General features: G+C 32.9%; 2 protein-coding genes across 3 annotated transcripts; both read left to right on the forward strand.

The window, feature by feature from the left end:
* The first annotated feature begins 626 nt into the window (after positions 1-626).
* On the forward strand, positions 627-11,308 carry LOC126673341 (golgin candidate 6). Of its 2 annotated transcripts, none has more exons than XM_050367441.2 (20): positions 627-725; positions 847-905; positions 1,010-1,062; positions 1,153-1,280; positions 1,538-1,590; positions 1,897-2,043; positions 2,141-2,214; positions 2,302-2,371; positions 2,629-2,682; positions 2,799-2,894; positions 3,624-3,674; positions 3,749-3,835; positions 3,971-4,084; positions 4,169-4,240; positions 4,433-4,618; positions 4,797-4,900; positions 5,014-5,062; positions 7,819-7,884; positions 8,648-9,409; positions 10,605-11,308. In XM_050367441.2, exons 2-20 carry the CDS (start codon positions 882-884, stop codon positions 11,163-11,165), a joined length of 2,751 nt encoding a protein of 916 aa, XP_050223398.1. In that variant the 5' UTR covers positions 627-725; positions 847-881; the 3' UTR covers positions 11,166-11,308. The 2 variants fall into 2 exon arrangements, with proteins under 2 accessions (XP_050223398.1, XP_050223399.1); XM_050367442.1 differs by having other exon boundaries at positions 636-729; positions 861-905.
* Positions 11,309-15,924: 4,616 nt separating this feature from the next.
* LOC126672384 (uncharacterized) lies at positions 15,925-16,794 on the forward strand. Its single transcript, XM_050366334.1, has 2 exons — positions 15,925-16,373; positions 16,419-16,794. The coding sequence occupies exons 1-2, from the start codon at positions 15,925-15,927 to the stop codon at positions 16,792-16,794; spliced, it is 825 nt and encodes a 274-aa protein (XP_050222291.1).
* Positions 16,795-25,243: the final 8,449 nt, after the last annotated feature.

Below are 25,243 nucleotides of genomic sequence, written 5' to 3' on the forward strand. Positions count from 1 at the left end.
AATTAGAATAGGTAGCTAAATTATCTCCAATTTACTTTTTAGTATGTAAAAAATAACTAAATTGTCTCCAAATTAGTAGGAATACCTATCTTTTAGTTTGATTTAACTACAGAATTAAAATACTATATCTGGTTAATAAATTATTATTTAAATTTCTATCTTATTATTTTTAAAGATATTATTAATATAATTAAATTAATTATTTAATTATGGCTATTATAAAACCAAAGGAAAAATAAATTCAGTATGGAAAAAATTTAATAGCCGAATATATTATATTTACTTTTACGAAAATTCTTAACTAATCTAATATTAATTATAAATAAAAAATTGATATAATTATAATAAATTTACTAATATGTACATTGACGAGTTACGTTACGAGCCACGTGCATAGCACGTAATGCGAAACTAGTCTTAATAAAATAATAGATGTAGAAAGACTCATATGAGGAAAAGTGATTTCTAAGGACCAATAAGTGAAAAGTCGTATAGTAGAAGCACCCCAATACAAGTTTAGCCATTACAATTCAGAAACGTATTTAAATGTACCAAATTGTAGACGTGTGGTGTGGGAGTTATTTTGTTCCAAAAAACTTTAAAGGGCTTATACGAACCTCACACTAAACATAAAGGGTATTTGAACCTTTTTCCCTTCTCTGTTATTGCTATGATCTGCGTCTTTTTTGGGTCAAAACACAGACATCTCTCAATCTCAACGTCAGGTTACTGATTCTATACGCTTCTTTTAGTTGCAATCAATTTTTACGATCCTAATTTAGCCCTAATTGCTCATCAGTAATTTCACTTGTTTAATTTTTTCAATTTCTTGCTTGGTATGCATAGGTTATAGTTGAGCTTAAGAATAATTAGTAGCTACAATGGATTTGGCTTCTCGTTATAAGGTGCGATATTTTTTAAATTTCTCAGTTGATTTACATTGTAGTGGTAATTTATAAAACGGTTTCCATTTATAGTTGAGTAATGATAATTGAATTGGCGGTGGCAGGGAGTGGTTGGGCTTGTTTTTGGTAATGAGAGTTCTGCTACTAATGAAGATAGGTAAAGTGTTGCTGCTTTAATGGTTTTGGGTTGTGTGAATTTTGCATTAAATCTTTTATTACTGATAGAACTATCATTTGTTATCCGTAGCTATGTTGAACGGCTGCTGGACCGAATCAGTAATGGTGTCCTGGCAGAAGACAGGAGAAATGCCATGGCTGAGCTTCAGTCTGTTGTTGCAGAAAGTCGTGCTGCGCAGATGGCATTTGGAGGAATGGGTGTGTTCCCCTTTTCTATTTCATAGACCATCGTTAGGATTGTCTTGTCATTGTAATTTGTATTGCTCACGATTGTGTCATGTCATTTACAACAAGCCAATGAGCATTTGTGTTAGGAAATTTTTAATTATTGCTTAATTTTTTATTATTAAATATTCCAACATGGCAAACGCGTCATTGGTTTTTTGAACGAATGACGTGGCACAATCATTACGTTGTATAATTATTCATTGCCCGACTCTGTTATTTTGCTGCAGGATTTCCGGTGCTTATGGGTGTATTGAAGGAGGAAAGAGATGACATTGAAATGGTTTCTATCTGCTTCTCCTTTCTTTCTTTTTAATTCTATTCTTTTCATTCTTTAAAGCTTGGTCTGTTGCTCAACAATGTGTGTATATGTTGTTCACCTGCTATACAGAATAAACCATTGAATTTTACAGTGGTTTGGTTTTTCAGTCTTTTAAATCCTAGAGATCTTTCTTTTTTAGAAGTTCCATTGCATAGGTCGCAATTTTGCATGTACATTCAATGTGTTGCTTATTGAAATTTACATTATTTCTACATCTTATCTTAACCTCTCACTTCATTTGGTACTGACAAAGGAGTATGTATGCAGGTTCGAGGTTCCCTAGAAACTCTTGTAAGTGCCTTGACACCTATTGATCATGCAAAAGGACCGAAGAATGAGGTCCAACCAGCTTTGATGAACACTGATTTGCTTTCCCGAGAGGCAGAAAATATTTCCCTTCTCCTAGGGTTGTTGGTGAGAGCTCTCAATACAGCCTAAGTGCTATCTTCATTATTTTATGTATCCATTTAGTTAATGTTTCAACGCGTCTTTCTTTATGGCATTTTGGCAGTCGGAAGATGACTTCTATGTGCGATATTATACACTTCAAATTTTGACTGCCCTTCTGACGAATTCTCCAAACAGGTATGCATTTATACAATTTCTTTCCTGTTTACCTAGAATTTAATTGATTTATACGTTATGCTGAAAATAATGTTGCTTCATATTCAGGTTGCAGGAAGCCATTCTAACTATTCCACGTGGTATAACTCGACTCATGGATATGCTTATGGATCGTGAGGTACAAAACTTTTTATTGAATGACAAGTTTCAGCTAAAAAGCTTTTATAGTTTTCATTTTTTTTTCATCACATGGCAATTTTCTGAGCCACTGCCAGTATTCAGAATCTGCATTGTTGGTCGTATGCCTTCTACATTTGAGTGTATGACCATTGTAAAACTATGATTTTTTTCTTTTATGCTTTGTGTCATCTACTCTTCAGTTTTGTTACACCACTACCAGCTCTGTTACAGTAAAATATTCATGGTACTGTGTAGGTTATACGAAATGAGGCCTTACTGCTTCTTACTTACTTAACTAGAGAAGCCGAGGTGAGCCTTCTCATCACCATCTCATGTATCTTTGTTTCCATACTTGATTTGCTTTCAGCCATTACTGAAACCACATGCACAATGGCCCTGCTAACTGATTTGGTTGATGATGTTAGGAGATTCAAAAAATTGTGGTATTTGAAGGTGCATTTGAGAAAATATTTAGCATTATCAGAGAGGAAGGAGGTTCAGAAGGTGGTGTCGTTGTGCAGGTGATTTTCTTCCAAACAATTTTATAATTTTGATCTACAAACTTGTTTAGCTTGTTTACTTCTAGGACACTTGTTCTTCTGTGTAGGCTTCTTCATAACTTTATGCATCTTCCAGGTTTTATAAGAACAAAAAACTAAATTACATGCATATCTTTTCCTGTGCAATTTCTGTCTCTGAGGTTTAAGTTTTGATCACATCTTCTGAAGTTTTTAATGAATAAAGCAGCTCACTATGTAAAATTATGACCAATTTCTGAAACCTGAATTCAGTTGGTGGCTACACCTGTTAGGAACAGGAACCATCCCTAATTATAATATCATTATATGAACTTTTTCAGTGAATGGTCTTTCTCAGGATTTAGATTGAAAATAATTTTCATTTAGAACATTTATAGTTTAGCTTTTACAATCTTAACGAACTGTGCCTTTGGAAATGACTTCATGTTTTGTGAGAATTGTGAATTTTTTATTTGGAGTACAGAAATGGGATTTGTAATCTTTTTATTTTTACCACCAACAAGCTTCACAAGGGGATATTTCCAAAATGTCCAACCTGAAATGCAGGAGTGAATATTTCGTTGTGAATATCATCCGTGTAGAGCTTAGATAACCTATTCTGGATAATCCATGGAAGAAAGATTTCATTTTCTTGCTATTGATTCCAAGTTATTACGCGGTGGAGAAATATATAAATCTTTTGCTAAAACACCCAAATTTTGTACTGGCCAGGACTGTCTTCAATTATTGAACAATCTTCTGCGTAGCAATACATCTAATCAGGTCTGTAGCTTCTGATACTGTTGTTGTGCCAGCAACCTTTTTTGTCATGCTAATCTGAGCTGTTTTTGGTTTAGATACTACTGAGAGAGACAATAGGTTTTGATGCCTTGATATCAATTTTGAAGCTACGAGGGAGTGCTTACAGTTTTACCCAACAGAAGGTTAGATACTCAGATTTTTATGGTTTTTATTGTTTCAACAATTTGATTTTTTGACTAGTGTAATAAGTTTGAGCCTCCAATCACTCAAGCCTTACTGGTGATCTTTGTTTTGTGCAACAAACACCATGCCAGTAGACGATTAATCTACTCAGCGCATTAGAAACCATTAAATTGTTAATTATAAGAGGTTCAGAGGCTGGGTCCGGAGTGGATACGAACAAGCTGACCAATCAAACTGCTCTAGTTCAGGTTTATTACATTATCATATTTTCTTTGATTAATAATAGCATTGCAGGTGTTTTGATCCTAAAATTGCATTGCTTTTTCTTGTAGAAAAAGGTGTTGGATTATCTTCTGATGCTGGGTGTTGAAAGCCAGTGGGCACCTGTTTCTGTGCGCTGTGGAGTAATACATCTTCCTTGGACGTTCTTAATTTTTTTTTCCATTGTAGAAGACAATTACTTTAGCACAAACATGTGCAAACATGAAAAGTTTTTAAGTTACTGGTTCAGTCTTAGGTTTGATTAATGTTAATCTGTTTATGTCTTGGATTATATTTTTGTTTTGCTTATACTGTAAATTTATTTACTTTGGTAGGCATTGCGTTGTGTTGGTGATTTGATTGCTGGACATCCCAAAAATCGTGATGCTCTTGCCACCAAAGTTCTTGGTGAGGAGCCACAAGTTGAACCTGCTTTGAATTCTATACTTAGAATCATTTTGCGGACTTCCAGTATCCAAGAGTTCATGGCAGCTGACAATGTTTTTAAAATCTTTTGTGAGGTTAATACATGTATTTGTTCATTGAACTCATCATTGCTTCTTCTGTTGAATTATTTAGTTGAATGTTCTAAATCAATAGTTTGTTTGTTATGTATAATATGTGATAGTAGAGAATCACTCTTTGTTTTGTAGTTCAATGTGTTGATCTTCTAATTCCGACTTCTTCCTATTCGTTCAGAGAAATTCTGAGGGTCAAACAATGTTAGCATCCACATTAATTCCTCAACCACATTCAATGACACATGCTCCTATTGAGGAGGATGTAAACATGTCTTTTGGAAGGTTAGTTGTATCTGTAGCATTCTGTGATTGATTTTTCTGTTTATTAACCTACTAAATTTGCATTGATATATGAGTAATTCTGGAGATTATCTTATGAACTTTTTGTATGGCAGCATGCTGTTACATGGTCTTACTTTGGGTGAAAGTGACGGAGATCTTGAGGTGATGTCTTTGTTTATCATAATGACTTTTGACGAGAAGTTAAAATGCACCAAATAGTATTCTCAAAAAAAGGCTTAATCTATACTATATATAAAAGCACGGATGAGGGGGGGGGGGGGGGGGGGGGGGGGGGTGGACAGGCACATTTACCTAATTACCCTTCATATAGTATTACTAATTAATTATTTAAATTACGGTATTATAGTAATTTACTAATTAATAATATAATTAGAATACTCATTTAACTACACTTACTAATGAGTAATTTAATTAGAACAAGGAGTCTATTTAACTACTATTACTAAAGAAGAACTCAATTATGATAAAAAATCTAAATAAATTATGGAAATTTCTAATTAAATTACGATACAATATTTGTACAATATTTTGTCCAGTAAACCTTTTTTAATATGTTGATAATTAGTGAAAAAGTATAACATTGAAATAACATAGATGAATACCATGAAAGATATACGGATAAATCTGGGAGACAAACACTTTTTAATTAATGCTCTTAGTATTATGTTAATTATTAACTAATCTTTATGGTAATTATTTGCAAAAAAAACGTATAAAATACCATAAAAGATGCTGAAACAAATTATCCTATTCTAAACACTCTTAATCTTAATTATGAATAGTAAAATCTAAATAAATTAGTTGTATTTATTTTACATTTACATGTATCCATAAATATATATATATAAAAATAGATGATCATTACATAATTGATATTAAAGGATTTCTATTTTAGGTGAATTGGCCACAGTTGGAAATTAAATTGAATTTCGAATTATTTTCAAATAACATAATTATAAAATTCCTAAACTAATTTTTAGGAACTATATCTACTTTAAAGGGATTATATATATGAGAAGGTTATGATTATGGAGTTTTTGATTTTGAAGATGAGAGTATTAAAAAGTCTAGGATTAGCCTCATGTTCGATTAAATGATTTTTAAATTTATTTTAATTTTTTTATTTATATAATTTTAAATAATAATAACTTAATTTTAGAAATAATCACAAGTGTAAGAAATTAAATTCCAATAAAAATAAAAGTATAAAACACAATGATAGAATAAATAAATTACTTATTTAATTATAGGACAAATTTATATTTAGCTGCAATATTATGTCAATATGCCCAAGATCTTCAAGATGTTAATTTCTTTTAAAAAAAGATGTTCACGATGTTCTTGACCTTGCCTCAATTATTTTAATATAACATAATCACCTTTTAACAAAAAAAAGGTCAAATTATATAATACATATGTTTTTATATCTTAATTTTTGTAAAATTTATTTGTTTATTCTTTAAAATAATATACACAATAAATTATTATAATAACCTCTATTTAGATAATTAATCAATAATGAAAAAGAGAGATCAAATTTCATTCATGCTTTTAACATTTAAACGAACTCCTTTCAAAAAGTAAATTGACGTGTCACGTTACGAGTTACGTGCGTAGCACGTAATACGAAACTAGTGCCTTAAAAACCCCCGACCTTTCGTCTCCTTTTCAATCCTACCCTGACGTTGTAAATTTGTCAATTTTACCCTAATCTGCATTTTTTCATTTTAATTGTACCCTAAAGCATAAAATTGCCTTTTCTTTATTTAATAAAAGTACAAAAAAATTCTTTAAAAATGATCAATTTAATATAAAAATTTAATCTAATGCAAAAAAATGTCAATTTAGAGAATTTTTTTGAACTTTTGTCAAATAAAAAAAATCCAATTTTATATTTCTGGGTACACTCACTGTTGTTAGACTCGTACGAGTCACGAGTCGACTCGGACGAGTCGAGTCGAGTCGCAGCAAAAACGATGCGACTCTATAGGGTGAATCGGAGATGAGCTAGAATCGGTCGTGACTCGTTCGAATCGGTCGTGAATCGGTTGACTCGGTCGACTCGGACGATACATCCGATTCAGTTAAAATTTCATATTTTTAATATGTTTAAGGTGAAAAAGAAAAGAAAAACCCTGAAAACGATAAACTCTTACAAAAAAGCTCCATATATTTAGTTGAAGAAGGAAAAATAGAAGAGAAAGCTTTTGTTGCAGAAAAAAGATAAAAGCTTTGTTGAAGAAGAAACGTAAAGAAGAAGAGTGTGTGGAAGAGTGGGAATTTTTGTCTTTTGTGTATTGTCAAAAAGTGTTACTTTTCACGCCAACAGTGCTATTCAAATTTTAAAATACTTTTTATCTTTTGTCTATTTTAACTTTTATAGAAGTTTTATATGTTGTACTAATATAGAATTCTTTTTAATTTAGGAATCAGGATGTTGTGTAGTGTTACAAATTAAACAACTAACTAAGTTAGGAATATAATTTTTATTTACTTTTATAAAATTATTTTTTTAGAGATATAAGAATATTTTATATTCATAGTTTTATATAATATTTTTTTATTCATATTAACCGAATCTTACGATTCGATTCGATTCTCGATTCTCGATTCACAAAATTACAATTTCGATTCTCGATATGACATACAATTGAAATGAAAAAATGCAAAATAGGGTAAAATTGACTAATTTGCAACGTCAGGTTAGGATTGAAAAGGGAGTGAAAGGTCGGGGTTTTTTAAGACATTATGCCAAAAAAAAAAATGCACCAACTAGTTAGAATGTCTCATTTAAAAAATATTTATCTATAAATGTTGATTTGCATTGGTTGAACCTGAGATCTATTTGTTTGTGTTTCGGCATGTGAATGAACAGTCTGCTTATACTTTGATTGCAGACCTGTTGCAGGGCTGCTAGTGTGCTGTCTCATATACTTAAGGACAATATGCAGTGCAAGGAAAAGGTATGCAATTTCATTTCTTTCTCTATTCTGGTTCTGGACAAACATGGGAATGGGATGACTTCTATGATTATATTGGGAAATAGGAAACGCATGCTGTGGGAAGATGCACAAAATGCTGTGCCTAGTGCCAACTTTGAATTACAACTTCCATAATTGTTTCTGGTGTTTGGGAGCTTACTGCGTTACTTCCTTTCCTCTCAAATGTTTTACAGTGTGCCTTCTTCACTTTAACGTATTAGTCAAACATGTTGGAAAATAGTTAGTTAAAGCTAATTATTTAAATATTTTAACAAATGCGTGACTTGGATTTCTGTTTGTGTTGGGCTGTGATGAGAAATCAAGTGTATGTCCAAAAGACTCGTGAAAACTTTTATTTTATTTATAGTCAGCTGTTATCTACCCATGCAATCGCAATTGATTCCGTTTTTAATAATGCCAAATATATAGCACCCACTACAGGACTTCAATTGGATATTTTAGCAAGTTTCAGCTATAGACCAGTCAACATGTTTTGGCTGTTAAGTTGGCAAACAGTTTGTCTCTTAATGCAGTCAATATATAGATAACACAAGAAGATAATAACAGCTATGATGTATAAACAAGCTCTTATCTAATTTCTTTTAAAAAAATTATAATCGCAAAAAAAAAGAGACTAAAATATTATAGTACTACAGTATCTCTCAGTTATCAGTGTGTTTTCTTCTCTCAATGGAAACCTTTCACCTTATTCAAGATTTACCAAATTTTCGAAGAATGGTTGCAGGTTCTTCGGATTGAACTTGAGTCACCCACACCATCCTTGGGAGTTCCAGAGCCACTGATGCACCGCATGGTGAAATACTTGGCTCTTGCCTCCAGCATGAAGAACAAAGATGGAAATGCACCAGGGAATTTATTTGTTCAACCAATTATTTTGAAATTGCTGGTAACTTGGCTGGCTGATTGCGCCAATGCAGTTCAATGTTTTCTAGATTCACGTCCCCACTTGACATTTCTGCTTGAGTTGGTGTCAAATCCATCAGCAACTGTGTGCATAAGAGGGTTAGCAGCAGTTCTTTTGGGAGAGTGTGTTATTTACAACAAGTCCAGTGAAAGTGGAAAGGATGCCTATACGGTAGTTGATGCGATAAGTCAGAAAGTTGGACTCACATCATACTTTCTTAAGTTTGACGAAATGATGAAGAGCTTCCATTTCTCCTCCACGAAGCCTGCAGAATCTCTTAAACCATTGACTAGATCCGCTGCTGCTAGTATGGCGGAGATTGAAGACGTAGATGAGCAGGATTCATCTGATCAGAAGATTAAGGATCATCCCATCCTCTCTTCAACTTTTGATAGTTTTTTTGTCAATTTTGTCAGTAAGTTGGAGGCAGATATAAGAGAAACTATTATAGATGTGTACAGTCGTCCAAAAAGTGAGGTTGCAGTTATGCCTGCTGAGTTGGAGCAGAAGAACGAAGAAAATGATAAAGACTATATCAAGCGGCTGAAATTATTTGTGGAGAAGCAGTGCTCTGAGATACAGGTGCCTTTCTCATCTATAATATGTGTGCATCTTGCAATCATTTCTCAATACAGCTTCAGGCATGAATTGCTCTTTGTTTAGTTTCTGATGTCGAAATAAAAGTTTACCAGGCCATTTCTTTTATAGGCACTGTTAATACCTTGAACTGATTGCACTGGGCAGAAACTCTTAGAAATGTCAAGTTGATGGTAATAATATGTGAAGTATTATTATCCCTTCTGGATGAGATTATGAATCAATTCAACTCTTAGATTATAATTTGGTAGTCCCTCCGTTAAATTGATAGGCACATGCGGACAAATACAAGTATTAATAAATTTAGTTTATACAGGTAAATTGAGTTTGACAAAATGATGAAGTGCATCCTTTTGTTTTGTTTTAATTGTATTTTACTAAAATTTAATAAAGCTATATATATATGACATTAAATAATTATTGAGTGTCTATAAGTTGGGACAAAAAAACTTGAACTAGGCTTTTGAAATTGGAAAGGTGGAACAGAGGGAGTTTTTAATTAAGAATCAAACATGCCTTTAAAGTAACCCAAAATGGATGAGAGAAGTACTACTACCTGTGTCAATGTTATAGCTGATTTACATATAAGAATTGTTATAAAAAAACTGCTGTCTTAAATCTTGACCGGTTGCCATTGTGTCCTGTTGGTTTAGGAACTGACGTTCTCTTACATTGGTCAGAACCTGTTCTTCAGGATTGCCCTTTTGTTCTAAGGTGTTTATATTATGCTTTATTATCATACTTATATTTGATTTTACGGAGGGAAATTAAAATTTGCTGTTTTCCTGAATTGGTAATTGTAGTAATTATCATATACCGCCATGTTAGCAAACAGTGGAATCTTATTTTAGAGGTGTGTAGAACTGAACCCAATTGAATAGGCAGACCGATAAATTTGGGTTGAAATAATAAAAACAACTTGGTCTTTCAGTTCATTTGAAATTAGAAGTAAAAGAGTCCAGTTCACTTTTAGTACAAACCGAACCAAAAAAATCAAATATTTTAATAAAAAATAAAAATTTATTTAGTTAGGTCTAAAGAAAAGAGAGAAAATTTATGGTTTGGTTCGGTCTGAACCGAATACGCCCCCTAGATTGGTACTAGCTATTACAACTTTTGCATCAAGTCTTAGAACTCTCGAAGACTACACTGATCTGATGGTTTCAATTTCCTCTATTAGAATCTTCTTGGCCGAAATGCAACTTTAGCCGAGGACCTTGCCAAGACAGGTGGGGGTGGCTCTTCCCAACCTGAACAAAGGGCAAGTGGGGGTTTGGAAAGAGTCCAGACCGAGACACTCCGAAGAGATCTTCAGGAAGCTAATCAAAGGATCGAGATGCTTAAGGCAGAGAAGGTCAAAATTGAGTCTGAGGCATCTATGTACCAGAATTTAGCTGGGAAGATGGAGTCTGATTTAAAAAGCTTGTCGGATGCGTATAACAGCCTTGAACAAGCCAACTTCCATCTAGAAAAGGAGGTGAAAGCTTTGAAGAGCGGTGGAGGCTCAAGTATTCTGGATATTGAAGCGGTGAAAGCAGAAGCTAGGGAAGAAGCCCAGAAAGAGAGTGAGGCAGAACTAAATGATTTGCTAGTATGCCTAGGGCAAGAGCAGAGTAAGGTGGAAAAGCTGAGCGGAAGGTTGGCGGACTTAGGAGAGGATGTGGATGCACTGCTTCAAGATGTCGGAGACGAGATGTCGGGCCTGCCCGATGATGACGACGACGAAGAGGAGCAAGACTGAGGGTGTGGCTATCTTATTGTTTAAATTCATTGCATTTTCTTCTTTTCTCGACTCTTCTTGCTTTGTACATTTTCTGGGTGAACTGTACAGCTTAACTTATTATCTCTCAATCAAACTAATCTTTTCCATTGGGATTTCGATAATTGTTCTTTTTATTTTCCTACACTGTTATCTTCTTGTCATTAATTTTTCCATTATAACACTTGAGGTAAATAGATGTAAGAATCAAGTTTGTAATCGGAAAGAAAAAGGAGAGAGAGCAATACAATATTAAATTAATATTAAGGAATTAATAATTTGTTTGTAGTTCTGATTTGGATTACATAATTAAATTAATAATTTAGTGAACTTATGATATATTTTTTATTAACTTCTTGATGCATTTTAGTTTTATTTTTACTGTAAATTAATAATTATAAAAATACTAAATATATTTTACTATATTATTTCACTAAAATAATTATTTCCATATTTATAACTACTTGTATTCTCTTTTAAAATAAGAATTTAAAATTAAACTCAAATATTTTTTTTAAACAATAAATTCAACTTAATATATTTTAGTTCGATATAATTTAAAAATTATAAAATCTAGAAATTTTTACACTCTATGTCAAAATAAGGTAAAATATTTTCGAACATATTATCTTATTTTTCTCTTTACAAAAATATTTTCCATATTTCTAAAAATGCCATCTTATCTCTTTTATTAACAAAAGGCCTAATTATTTAAAAACCCCCCACCTTATAATTTTTTTTCGTTTATACCCTGACCTAGGAAAAAGTTCAATTGTACCCTATTTTGAGTTTTCATGTTTCATCTCTATCCTAATGAATTAATTTGACCTCTTTTCATTTAGAAAAATGCTCAAAATGATCCTTTATGTTTAACCTATATTTTAATTAAACATTAATGTTATTAATTGTATAAAAAATACTCTCTTCCTCACAAAATTCAACAAATAATAATAATTTATAATAATTATAAATAATTTTTAAATTAGAAATTATTAAAAAAACCATTTAAAGTTTTCAGTGGTATAAGGACAAAATTAAAGTTTAGGTTTTTTAATCATTTTAGTATAGGGATAAGGTTAAAATTTAATTATATGGAAAAGTAACTGTAGAAAACCCACGATCACTTATACTTCCTTATTCTTCCATCTCCTCCTATCACCGTCTCCACCACCCGTCGTTGCACCGCCCAAAAGCGCATCACAAGCTCTGCTCTCCGATGAGTTGTCTTTCTTGCCCTAGGTATTGTATTTTTGTGAAATTTGATTTTGATACAGGTCCAGTAATTTTAACTGCCAATTTCGAATTTTTTGGCTGATTTTAATTTCAAAATCTCCATTTAGCTACTAAAGATTACTATCAATTTCGATTTTCTGCTTTAACGATTAATGTACTGCCGATTTTAATTTCAATTGATTTTGTTCAATTTGTTGCCATTTTTTGTTCATAACAATAATTAATTATTAGTTGTAAGGTCTGAGTATTGTATTGTATGAATATGTTGATTATGCAGGATGAGTGTAGTCACTGATTCACCTGTGCGCTCTTCGCATTCATCAAGCAGTGATGATTTTGCTACTTATTGGACTTGTTTGGACACTTTTAAAGTTAGAGAACATGTTTGTATTTTTCCAAATAGAAAAAATATAATATAGCCCTTCTATTTAGTTGTTTTTAACATTTTCATCCTTATATAAATTAAATTGTCAATTTTACACTCATACGGGGTAGAGATGAAACATGAAAACTCAAAATAGGGTACAATTGAAATTTTTCCTAGGTCAGGGTATAAACGAAAAAAAGTTACAAGGTGAAGGTATTTTAAGTAATTAGGCCTTAACAAAAATACCATTTCCCTCTTTTTCTTCATCTTCTTCACCTAAACTCTAATCTGTATTATATATGGATTATATACGAATTATATACAAAATTTGGCTCCATCTTCATCTTCTCCGTTTTTCAAATTTGATATACTCAGATCTGATTTTTTTAATAAAAAAACGTATACAATTCGTATTATATACGGATTATATACAATATTTGGCTTCATCTATACGTATTATATATGAAATTTTATATAAAAAATCTATTTTTGTAATTATTTTTTTGAAAAATTGTACTTTTTTAATTATTTTTTATATTTTTGTTTAAATAAAATGCAAGTAGTATCTTTGAAAATATTTTCATTTTTCCCGGTATTTGTAAAAAAACCTCTAAAATCTAATATGTTTTTTGTATGACTTGATTTTGAATCCAAAGTTTATTAAATTTATGAGAAAATAACAAAAATATCAAAAAATGACCTACAGTTACATCAATCGCCATTCAACTCAACTACTCTTTCTGATTCAAATTGATAGACAGTTTAGGACAAATACGGATATTAAAAACTTTATATATTCTAGATAAAATGAGTTAATATTTGAAACAATGCCACATTTGTCCTCATTTAATATAGTTGTAGTTTTTGTCTTTTGTGATTTTTATTGTATTCTCAAGATATTTCATATGATTAATGAGGATTTATGTGGAAATTACTTAATTAAGTAAATATTTAGTGTCTATAATTTGAAATAAGAAAATTTGAAATATTGTCTATCAATTTGAGACGAATAGAGTATTTCACATTACCACCGAAGAAACCAAAAATTTTACATTATCACCATTCCAATAAAAAGAGGACACGCGCGCCCATGACATCATCAATAAGAGAATCTATGTTTACACCACCATGTGAATAATGATGTCAGCTGCTTCATCTCTCTCTCTCACATGGTCCGCCCTTTATCTTTCTCACGTGGTCTCCCTCCTCTCTCTCTGTCTTTTATCACGTGGTTCCCACTCTCTATCACACACTATATATGCCTAAATAATTTATTTATATAACATAAATGTTGAGAAAATATTACTTTTAATTTTAAAAATATAAATATATTAAATTTTAAAAATACGTAAATACGCAAATGATACAATTTTTATAAATTATTTATCGATACATTTCGAATACATACCGAACATGTGTTTAATGCATAAATAATTTATGTGTCATGTATAATTATGTATCATAGATATATCTCTATTATCTATCAGATATGTATCAAAGGTGTATTCGTTAATTAATTACGAGATCTGAATTACATTGAAAAAAATCGGAGATAACTATTAACTACAAATTATGTATTAAATGTGTATAAGAGATGTATTAAATATGTATAAAAAATTTATAAAAATATATGCAATATTACTAAACACGGGTCTAATGCATGAATAATATATTTCTCATGTATAAATTATGTATCAAATGTGCGCACAGATGTATATAATATATATAAAAATATATATCATAAAGCCAAAAAAAAGGATGTAAAAAATGTATCTATCATGTATAAACAATGTATCAACGATGTATTTATTAAGTATATCTAAAAAATGTATCATGTTTATTTTTCTTTTGATAAATAACACGTATAAATTATGTATCGGAAATGTATCACATATATGTGTCGGAGATGTATTAAATATGTATCAAAATTGTATTAAATATATATTAAAGTTGTATTAAATATGTATAAAAAATATATCCATAATGTAAATTTTTAACAATCATCGAATATGTCGAAGATGTATTAAAATAGTAAAAATTGAATCCTAAAGAATTATTATTCTACATGTTATAATTACAACTAAAAGTTAGACGAAAGACTAACAATTGCACATTTCTTTATCTAACGGTTTAAGCAAATAACATAAGTACTTGAGATGTTTGCTTAACCCCAAACTTAAACTCCTCAATTCTCTCAAAGGACACTCACCAAGCTGGGTTTTTGATATTTGAGGCACCAAAATTCCAATCCAGTGTCTCTTTGGAAATTAATTATAAAAGAGTGCTTGAACCCACTCGTTCCGCATTGTAGGAAAGGAACACGTGGCGTTCCACATTCCTACACTACGGAATGAGTTAATCAGCTGATTAAGCAGCGTTCCACATTATGAGAATGCAGAATGCTGCAAGATTCCCTGCAATGGCAAGGAATCTTACCGTTTGCGGAGCTGCCAGCTCCCAACGGTAACAAATGTGTTCCGCATTTCCTATAAATAACCCCTTCAACATGAAGGGGTTATTGTAAATCAGTTAAAGAAAAATGGAAGGGATTAGGGATAGATGAAATATGGGTTGTGAGAGAGAGATAAAATAAAGTGAGAAGCAAAAAAGAAATTATTTTCGTAGTTGAACGGAAAATATTTGTGCGGAATATTTGGAAAAGCTACATTATCTGTGCAAAATTATTTTTTCTCGAGGACTACAAGAGGCGAGTCCGTTTAATTTTTTTAATTATTGCTTTAAATATTGTTATGATAGTAGATATTAGAAATTATTATAATATAGAGAAATGTTGGACTTTAATTATTAATTATAGTTTAGAAAAATAATTGTGCTAATTTTTTGACAAATTATAATTAAGTTGTTCATTTAATTTTTTTAATATTTTATTGTTAGAAAAATGATAAAAAATATTGTAGTTTATTAAAATATTATTGTACTAGACTATGTTTATTTTATAGATTATTAATGTAGATTGTTATTTTATATAATTGTACATTGATATGTTTAATTTATTTTTATGATATTTGAAATAATTTATTAGAAATAAAGTAAGAGTAATTGCAATTGATAAAATAGGCTATAAATTTAAGAATTGCATTTTAAATATAACGGTTACATATTTTTTTTTATTATTTAGAAATGACGACTCCAAATCTATCTTTTTTTATATGGTGCGATGGCCGTATTGTAAGTTCTCCGTGTGGAGTAAAATATCATGGCGGTCATCCGGTTAATATGGCACTTAGTGAGAGAATGAATTTGGAAGAATTACAATATATTTGTAAAAGGGCAGTTTCTACAGACTCCGAAGTAGAAATTACAAAAATCTACTTCCGGCTTCCAAGAATTGAAGGGGGTGTGACACGCTCGTACTCGTTGTTTTATGTGGAGAATAATGAGCATTTGTTTGGAATTTTGAACGAAGCTATAAGGTTTCCGCAACTGGATATTTTGGAATTGTACGTGGAGTACGAGACTTTACTGGACCAGTTGGTTTCAAGTATTTCCAGCGGGTTGGAGAGGAGTAGCGATGAAGAGGAAGAACAGGATTTCTATGACAGCAACGAAGAGGATGTCGGGAAAGATTCGTGAGCAGATTCACAATATTAGTCGCAACTTCATGAGCATGTTAGATGGGTGGATTTTTGCGACTTTGACGTTGCCTCGGAGGCTGATGAAAATATTATGTGGAATCCTAGGATGGAGTTCCAAGAAGGGATGGACTTCCCAAATCGTGATGCCATTCAATCTTGTGCGACTTCTTATTCAGTCGTTGTGGGAAGGGAGCACAAGAGTCACCAGACTACCAACACGATAATAGTGTTGGTTTGTAGGCACAACGAAATCTGCAGATGGTGGTTGCACGCTACACTTTTACAAATAAATCAGACGTGGACGTTGACAAGATATAATGGGCCACACACTTGCAATCAGCTGTTACCTTATCCTAACCATCGAAACTTTGGGTCTGGTCCGATCGCAAACTATATCAAAACTCAGGTAATGTAGCAGCGTGATATACGGATCAAGACCCTCATTGCTGGAATTTGGCAAACATATGGAGTTAGGCCTCCGTATAAAAGAACCTGCAATGCGAAGGAAAAGGCAATCTCTGCTGTTTAGGGGGGCTGGTATGATTTATTCGCTTTGGTTCACAAGTTCATGAACGAGATGGTTCATGTCAATCCTGGATCATTCTGGCATGCATAAGGTATATTCGAATTACCAACTATTATGTGGTTTTGTTATAGAACTAGTAAACTACAGAATAACTCTAATATTGTTCAACTTGTGATATGTAGGCGCCGAGGTATACGATAACGGGATCCTTCAGCCAAAAGTTGTAACGTTCATCAGAATGTTCTGGAATTTCAACCCGACAATTGAAGGGTTTTCGTTCTGCAAGCCGGTTATGTTCGTCGACGGTACTCATTTGTATGGAAAATACAAAATGACCATGTTGATCACATCGGCAATAGATGGGAACAATCACAATAATTCCACTGGCATTTGCACTTGTTGAATCTAAAAGTGCTGACAGTTACAAGTACTTTTTTGAACATTTGCGGGAGCAAGTGATTCGCAAAAGGAAGGTGGCCATTATATTTGATCGACACGCTGGAATATTGTTGATTTTGAGGCGTCCAGAATGGGCCGGTGTCGCTCACAAGTTCTGCATCAGACATTTCTGTAATAATTTTCAGACCAAGTTTAGGAACAAGATTTTGAAAAAGCTGACGGAGAAAGCATGTAATGTTTTTAACATTATGTTGACAAAATAGGTTATTATTGCCCGTTAACATTGTGGCTACATTTGTGTTTTAGGCCGAGCATATCAGAAGAAGAAATACACTAGCTACATGGACATCATCAAGATTAGAAGCCCAGAAGCGTATGCATGGCTAACTAAGAAAGAAAAGCGGCCGAAAGAAAAGGGTGTACGACAAAAAGGGACAACGGCACAATGTGATGACAACTAACTATGCCGAGTCTGTCAACGCGACCCTGAAGAATGTAAGGGGGCTTCCGATCACAACAATGATTGAGGCAATTTTTGATAAGCTTGTCGAAATGTTCGACACACGTTGGAAGACGTATGCGTCATTGATTGACACCAACATTCGCTACACTCCAATATGCATCCAAATATTGAAAAAGAGGGGGGACAAAGCTCGTTTCCATACCAGCCAGACATACGACCCGTTTCCATACCTCGCCGCCACAGCTTCACAGAACAGACAGAACATTTGGGGCGCTGTGTGGATTCTACAGCTCTAGGCGTTTGAGCGTCTGACGCCATTGCGTACCCGTTTGGCCGACTTTAGTGTCACGGGGGAATTACATTTGGGTGACAGGTACATACTTAGTCTAAAGTTATCTCTATTTGTTTTTTCACTCTACTTGTAATATAATTTAATAATGTTTGTAGATGGGGGGTCCTAGACAACGGGAGCGGGGGGGCCAACGGGTCCCCAAACACTCTGTCTGTCACTTCGGACTTATTTTGGACGGGTTGTATCACGACAATGTAAGTTTTAATATTATTTCAATTGAACTAATGTGAGCACAAATTTTTACTAACTTTTTAATTTACCTGAACAGATCGTGTGGCAGCCATACTCCGACGACGTTATCTAATCCATCGCCCAGATGTACCTGACAAGGCAACATATTTGGCGTGCCCGAGTGCCACTGATATACTACCACATCGTCGAGTGGCACCAGCCGGACAAAGTTCTTCATCAGTTCGGCATACTGCAGCCTATTCCCATGGCCGCCATGCAGGATCAGCGTCTTCATTACATCAAGTATCAGGGGGAACTACAACTTTGTGGAGCTGCTCGATGATTATGTCCAGATTTGGAACAACAAAGCGGCTTACGTTGTTCACGGCTACCAGCTGCAGCATCCACCTCATTATGATTCAGAGTATCTGGAGTGTTTCCGGAGCCGCAGCAGGCGTTGGATTACCCATGAGGGCGCAGCGGCCGGACATAGTGTAAGTAAATTTTTTTATGCTAATTTAGTAATTAAATATATCTTACTAGTATCTTCACTTACAATTTATTTGTTCGATTTAAACAGCGCGATACAATGGAGATTATCGCCTTGTAGAGAGAGGCGCGTGCTTCTAGGATTGGGACTGCTGCACGCAGTTCCCAATTGGCTTACGAAGAGGAGCGCCGTGACGCCACATTGCCCTCAGCAGAGCCAGCAGTTCTGGCATACGTACTACCTCCTCTCCCTCCCCTGACGATCAATCTAGATAAGGGAACGCGTAGACGGCAGCCTAGAGCCCCTCAGCCTTGCCAGCGCCCGGACGCCCCTATTACCCCACTAGTCTACTACCATTTCGATCCTACAACCACTTCAGACAAACGGGGGGAGTACTATGGGCCGAATCAGTACTACGGTTCCACCTCCGCTTCTGCATCACAGCCTCCGTGGCCTCCGACTTTGTTCCCACAGGTTTCACGTGATTTATTATTTTATTGATTTTCTAACCTCGTATTTATTAGATAGTCTAAATGTCGCTTTTCTACTTTGTGTTTCAGGGACCCCAGGTATCATTGTATCAGGTCCCACCATCGTCGATGCGGTTTTTTGACCTGTTATATGGACAGACGGCATATACGACTCCGGTGGGCACGCCGCCATCTCAGTTTCACCAGGCCACACCACCGCCATCTCAATTCCACCAGCCCCCAACACCGTCGCCGTCTCAGAATTACCGTCCCTCGCTGTGTACGGATGATCAGCAGTTCACTCCATTAGATCAGTGTTATCGTCCCACGCTGCCTCAGGAAGATCAGCCGTCGACGTCAAATTATTAAATCATTTGTTAAAGTCGTTTATTAATCATATCGTTTGTTAATATATTTTAAAATCGTTATTATTTTATAGCGTTTGTTAATATTTTTTCCATTTAATATTCAATTTTTTTTAAGTTTCAGTAATGATTGGCACTTTATTGCCCAATCATTGCATCTCCCAATGATTGGGGAGACAAAAGTGCTCCCCAATCATTGGGAAGAAGCAACGTTCCGCATTGCTACAATGCGGGACGTTGCTAAGCAGCTGATTAAGCAATTAATCAGCTGCTTAATTACCACGTTCCGCATTGTAGCAATGTGGAACGCCACGTGTTCCGTATTCCTACAATGCGGAACACGTGGGTCCAGTTACTCTTTTGAAATTAAATTCTAAAGAGGCACTGGATTGGAATTTTGGGTGCCTAAAAGGGCTAGGCTTCGAAAGCCTCTCAAAAACCCCACCAAGCTCATTAAAAACTCTTAAACCCTTAAGCAAGTTTTAAACTTTATCAACATCAACCGACAATTCATTAACTTTTATCTCTAATTTCTCCAAAATTTCACCTTCTTGAAGGTTTCTAGCATGCAATGGAAACAAAATCTTAATTTTATCATCATTACTACCAAAATCGACAATAGGAGTAAACAAATGATCACCTAATAACCGCTTCTCTCAAAGAAAAGTAAAAGCATTAACGAGGTCAATATGGTGGCGATAATAAAGCGTAGCAGTTTGTAATAGCCCGTAAGATTTTTAAGGAAAAGTCGTACCGGAAATATTTGGAGTTTAGAAATTCAAGTAAGAAGGACGGAAAAGAGATTAGACTTTAGAATTTTGTCGGGTCTTAGAAAATTTAAGAAATCAATAATATAAAGTCTAAGCTAAAATTTTATTTTTCGAGAACATTTATTAGTGGGATTATAAATAAATAAGAAATTAGTCGTAACTAATAAATTAAGTGCCCAAATAAAAGATACAAATAAAATTACTACGAAAATTTATTAAGTTTAAGAAACGATTCGGGTTTAGCATGACGACGTTTACGGAAGTGAAATAAAATATAATTTAAGTTAAAAAAAAAAGGACCTAAGATTAATTAAAGCCTATTTCTATGGGTTAAGCACACAAATAACCCAAATGGTCCCCTTCCTTTCACAAATACATCAGCTAATAAATAAATACAAAAATCTCTCACGATAAAAAAATAGTTTTCATAAATACATAAAATCACCAAACACAGAGGTTTTCATTAAAAATAGGACAAAATTACCCTTCTTTAAGAATCCACATTTACAAGATTTGTAAATATCGCTGGCTTCATCATCTCATTCAAGAGGCGGCGACAATCTTCTAGAAACGGCAACGACGATCTCCTAGAAGTGGCAGCGGCGATCTCCATTTCTCTGCTCCACTATCCTTCCTTTCTCTGCTCCGATGTCCTTCGCTCCTCTACTCTATTGTCCTTTGTTCCGCCGTTCCGCCAAACCTTTGTCCATCCACTTCGTCGTTCCACTGCTCCTCCGTTCTATCGTTTTTCATCAATGTTGGTGCTGGCATCGTTGGTGCCTCTCGCTCACACTTTCAGAAAGGTAATAATAACTCATTTTTTTTTATTATTTTTCATTTTTCTTTTCATTTTGTTTTAACTTTTGCTTTAGCCTGTAGATTCAACGTATTTTTTATTGACATTTATGATCTAGTAAGCTTTTATTTGAAAAAATGAATCTTTGCCAATCCTTTTGAATTCTTAATGCATTTTAAATTTCTTAGTAGTTATCAATGTTGATACAATTTGTGATCTGAGTTAACTCTAATTTTTGATAAATTTTTTGTTGTTGACTAACATTGTAAAAAGACATTTAGAATTATACAGGTTAAATGATGTGTGTATGTCCTTGTTGTTTATTGCGAGAATAGTCTAAGCTGATTCTTTTCTTGTTGTATTGGATTTTGCTTATCAGCTAACCTATGTTATATATCTATCTGATTATCTAAGTGTAACATATATCATCATGGAATTTATTGAATTTGGTGCATCCAAAGGCAATCAGGTGGATGGTAAAACTTTAATTGGCTTATTGTGGTATTATCACTTTATACTTGTAGGACTAAATTGTTTGCTTGTGGCGGTCCGTCTTAGGAGAAGCTTGTTGAAATGCATAAAGTTGGAAAATTTCAAAAAAGTTTTGGATTTGATGTTGAAAATACAATTGGCTGGTGGAAATTTTTAGGTACTATCATTCCTATCATTGTTTGGCATGTTATTAATGGAAATTTAAATAACTTGATGCTTAACTTTTTTTTTGAATTTGTTTAGTTCTAATACCTCTATTGGTGATTTTTTTATTGAGTGTGTGAATAAAAAAGTTATACTAGAGCAGAATTCCATGTCAATGAGGAATATTGATCCAGAAGAAGCAAAGTTGTGGTCTCTAATATGCATCAAGACAAGGCTTCCATTCCTGATGGGTTAAACCCCGAGTTTTTATTCAGAAATATTATTTGGTTATACCATATAATAACTCTGTAGCATTTCAAGATGGATTCCGTTCCAATCTTGATTATGGCATACTGCCATGTATATTCAGTGTCAATATTGAGAATCAACTCTTGTTGGTTGTGTTATTGATTTTTAAAATATTGGATTACATGTTTTGGTTCATGTTCTCTGTTTCGTAAAAAATAATAAAAACATCTGGTTGATTTTCGGTTGATATTTAGTTAATCTTTAATTGGCATTTGATTAATCTTTAGTTGATATTTGTTTGATTAATCTTTAATTGACATTTAGTTAATCTATAAACACAAAAAAATTCAAATGTACTGAAAATTAATATAATATTTTAAACATAAAATGTATGGTTAATCTTCGGTTGACATTTAGTTGATCTTCGGTTGAATTTGGTTGATCTTTAAAATTGGTAAATTTATATAATAATAGTTTTAACAAATTAAAGTGAATTTGTCAAAACAATAGAAATCGTCACTTGTCAATATTAAGAAGTGAAAAAAATGATAATAATAGTTTAAAAATGTGTCGTGGGAAAAGTTTTGGATTCGAATCTCACTAAGAGTAAAATTATTTCTTATTTATTTTTTTTAATATTTTTACCACAACTGTTGACCGGACGTCGCGGTTGATATTTTACATGTAGACATTAAATTTAAATGAAATTGGTAAGAAATTTCAATAACTAATATTTTAATAAATAAATTTCGTTAAAGACAATAAAAATATTTGGTTGATCTTCAGTAGATATTAAGTTGAAATTCAGTTGATTTACGGTTGACATTTAGTTGATTTATAGTTGACATTTAATTGATCTTTACAAAGTGGTAAAATTTTAAAATAACGGCTTCAACAAATTTAAGCGAACTAGTCAAAATAGTAAAAATCGTCACTTGTCAACATTAAGAAATGAAAAAAAATAGATAATAATAGTTTTAAAATGTGTCGCGGAAGAAATTTTGAATTCGAATCCCATTGAGAGCAAAATGATATTTTATTTTATTTTTTTAGTATTTTACCACAAATGTTGATCGACCACTGTAGATGACATTTTACATGTAGAGATCAAATTTAACTTGATTTTAAATTTATATGTAAGTGATAATAAATTAATAATAACTAATATTTAAATAAATAAATTTTGCAAAAGATAATGAAAATATTTGGTTGACATTCGGTTGATTTATGGTTGACATGTAGTTGAATTTTAGTTGACATTTGGTTGATTTATGGTTGACATGTAGTTGATATTTGATTGATCTTTTATTGACATTTGTTTGATCTTTACAATTTGAAAAATTATAAAATAAGAATTTCAACAGATTAAAACAAATCCGTCAAAACAGTAGAAATCAACGTTTGTCAACATCAAAAAGGGAAAAATAGTAATAATTGTCTATAAATGTAGTGCGAAAGAAAAAGAAACTTTTTGATATTTGGTTGACATTTAGTTGATTTTCAGTTGATTAATAGTTGATTTTTAATTGACATTTAGTTTATATTATAAATTAGTCATATTACAAAAAAAAAAAACACTTATTGGCCTTATATAGAACATGGTCAAAAATATAAATTTAACAGATTTAGAAAAGTAAAACCAATAAACAAACAAACACCCACTTGACTTTAAAAGAAATCATAAACCTATTAGAATAAAAATCACACCAAAAAAAGAATAAAATGCAAATGATAAAGATATAAGGTTAATTTAAACAAACATCCAACATTTGCATATTTATAATTAGTAAGATTGTCTTTACAGATCATAACAAGTTGATTATCCTTGTTTTTTTCAAAGAAACACTAAAACAGCAAACAATTAAGATCCAAACCAGCAGTACCCTTCACTACTCATAACCATCTTATCTCTTTGTCAAATTGGATCTAAAATTGCAGGATGCTCTTTATACCAGATTCTACTCGTGTTCGACTCCGTTATTGCATCCAATTCATGGGCTATCTGGTTTGCTTCTCTGTGAGTAAAACACCAAAGAAATTGATCAAAGCTACTCGCTAAAATATGTAGTTCCTTAATAAGATCGTCTAACTCAGTTAAACAGTCTGCTTCATAATTCTAAGCAAAAATAAGTTAGCCATTGCCACTCTTCACAATTAACTTCGAACAACCACAATCCTTCGCAAGTTGCAGTACCAACATAGCTTCTTCTTTGGCAGAAATTATATCAATACAGTTTTCAATCAGCATATTGTCGCATCCATCATATTCCCATCTACATTTCAGATAATACTCCCAAGACAACGCAAACCATCAGAAGCTTTCCCCGCATCCGAGTTGAGTTTTATCCAACCAACGGTTGGCCGCTTCCACGTTATACCTGGTTATTCATTTTGATGCTCCCATCCTTTGTTAGCTTCCTAATACTATGAGAACACACTACCACACAACTTCAGAATTTTCTCATAACATGGACCGGAATCCAAAGATCATCATGAGAATGATTGAATATCAACAAAAATACTATCAATAGATCTTATCATCTAACTAAAACCTTCTACTATTCCTGTATTATGTATACAAAACTATCAATCTATATTTTCAGATTTATTTTCGGTAACAACCAAACAGAAAGAAGGAGAGGAAACAAATCAGAAGATTAAAAGCAAAACCAAAAGATTCCTAAAAAAATTTGAAAAGAGATTAGAGGCTTGCCTTTTGAGAAAATCCAAACAATGATTGTTCCTCATTTTCTGGGATGTTATAGATCTAATCGATTTGGCTTAATCGAGAAAGAGCTTGATTGAGATTAGACGGCAGGTTTTTGGTTGATTGCGGCAGTCATCGGTGGTCGTCGGACCATAAACGGAAGTCATGGACGGTCGTCGGAGCATGTGATATGGTTAGCGACAGTGGTAGAGTTTGAATGTTGGATCTTTGCCTTGGCTTGAGGATAACAAGGATAAAAAGGGAATAAAAATATTTTGAGGTATAAATGAAAAGATAAAAAATAAAATGAGAGATTTCTGCACATAATATTTTTTTGAGTCGCTAACGTATAATTTTATAAAAATTGAGATATAGGGTGTAATTTCCTCGATTTCTATTGTTAAGCCCATTTACCCAAAGCCCACTAACTAAACCCATTAGCTATTAATCATAATCTTATATTTTCTCTT

This window comes from Mercurialis annua, linkage group LG3 (genome assembly GCF_937616625.2).
Source record: "Mercurialis annua linkage group LG3, ddMerAnnu1.2, whole genome shotgun sequence".
NCBI lineage: Eukaryota > Viridiplantae > Streptophyta > Magnoliopsida > Malpighiales > Euphorbiaceae > Mercurialis > Mercurialis annua.

What these genes read in the sequence shown, in the direction of transcription:
- LOC126673341 (XM_050367441.2), top strand. Translation starts at nt 882, where the DNA reads ATGGATTTGGCTTCTCGTTATAAG. An exon ending in AAAGAGATGACATTGAAATG is followed by an intron (nt 1,591 to 1,896) that starts GTTTCTATCTGC and finishes GTATGTATGCAG; the next exon opens with GTTCGAGGTTCCCTAGAAAC. An exon ending in AAAGTGACGGAGATCTTGAG is followed by an intron (nt 5,063 to 7,818) that starts GTGATGTCTTTG and finishes CTTTGATTGCAG; the next exon opens with ACCTGTTGCAGGGCTGCTAG.
- LOC126672384 (XM_050366334.1), top strand. Translation starts at nt 15,925, where the DNA reads ATGACGACTCCAAATCTATCTTTTTTTATATGGTGCGATGGCCGTATT. An exon ending in GAGGATGTCGGGAAAGATTC is followed by an intron (nt 16,374 to 16,418) that starts GTGAGCAGATTC and finishes TGAGCATGTTAG; the next exon opens with ATGGGTGGATTTTTGCGACT.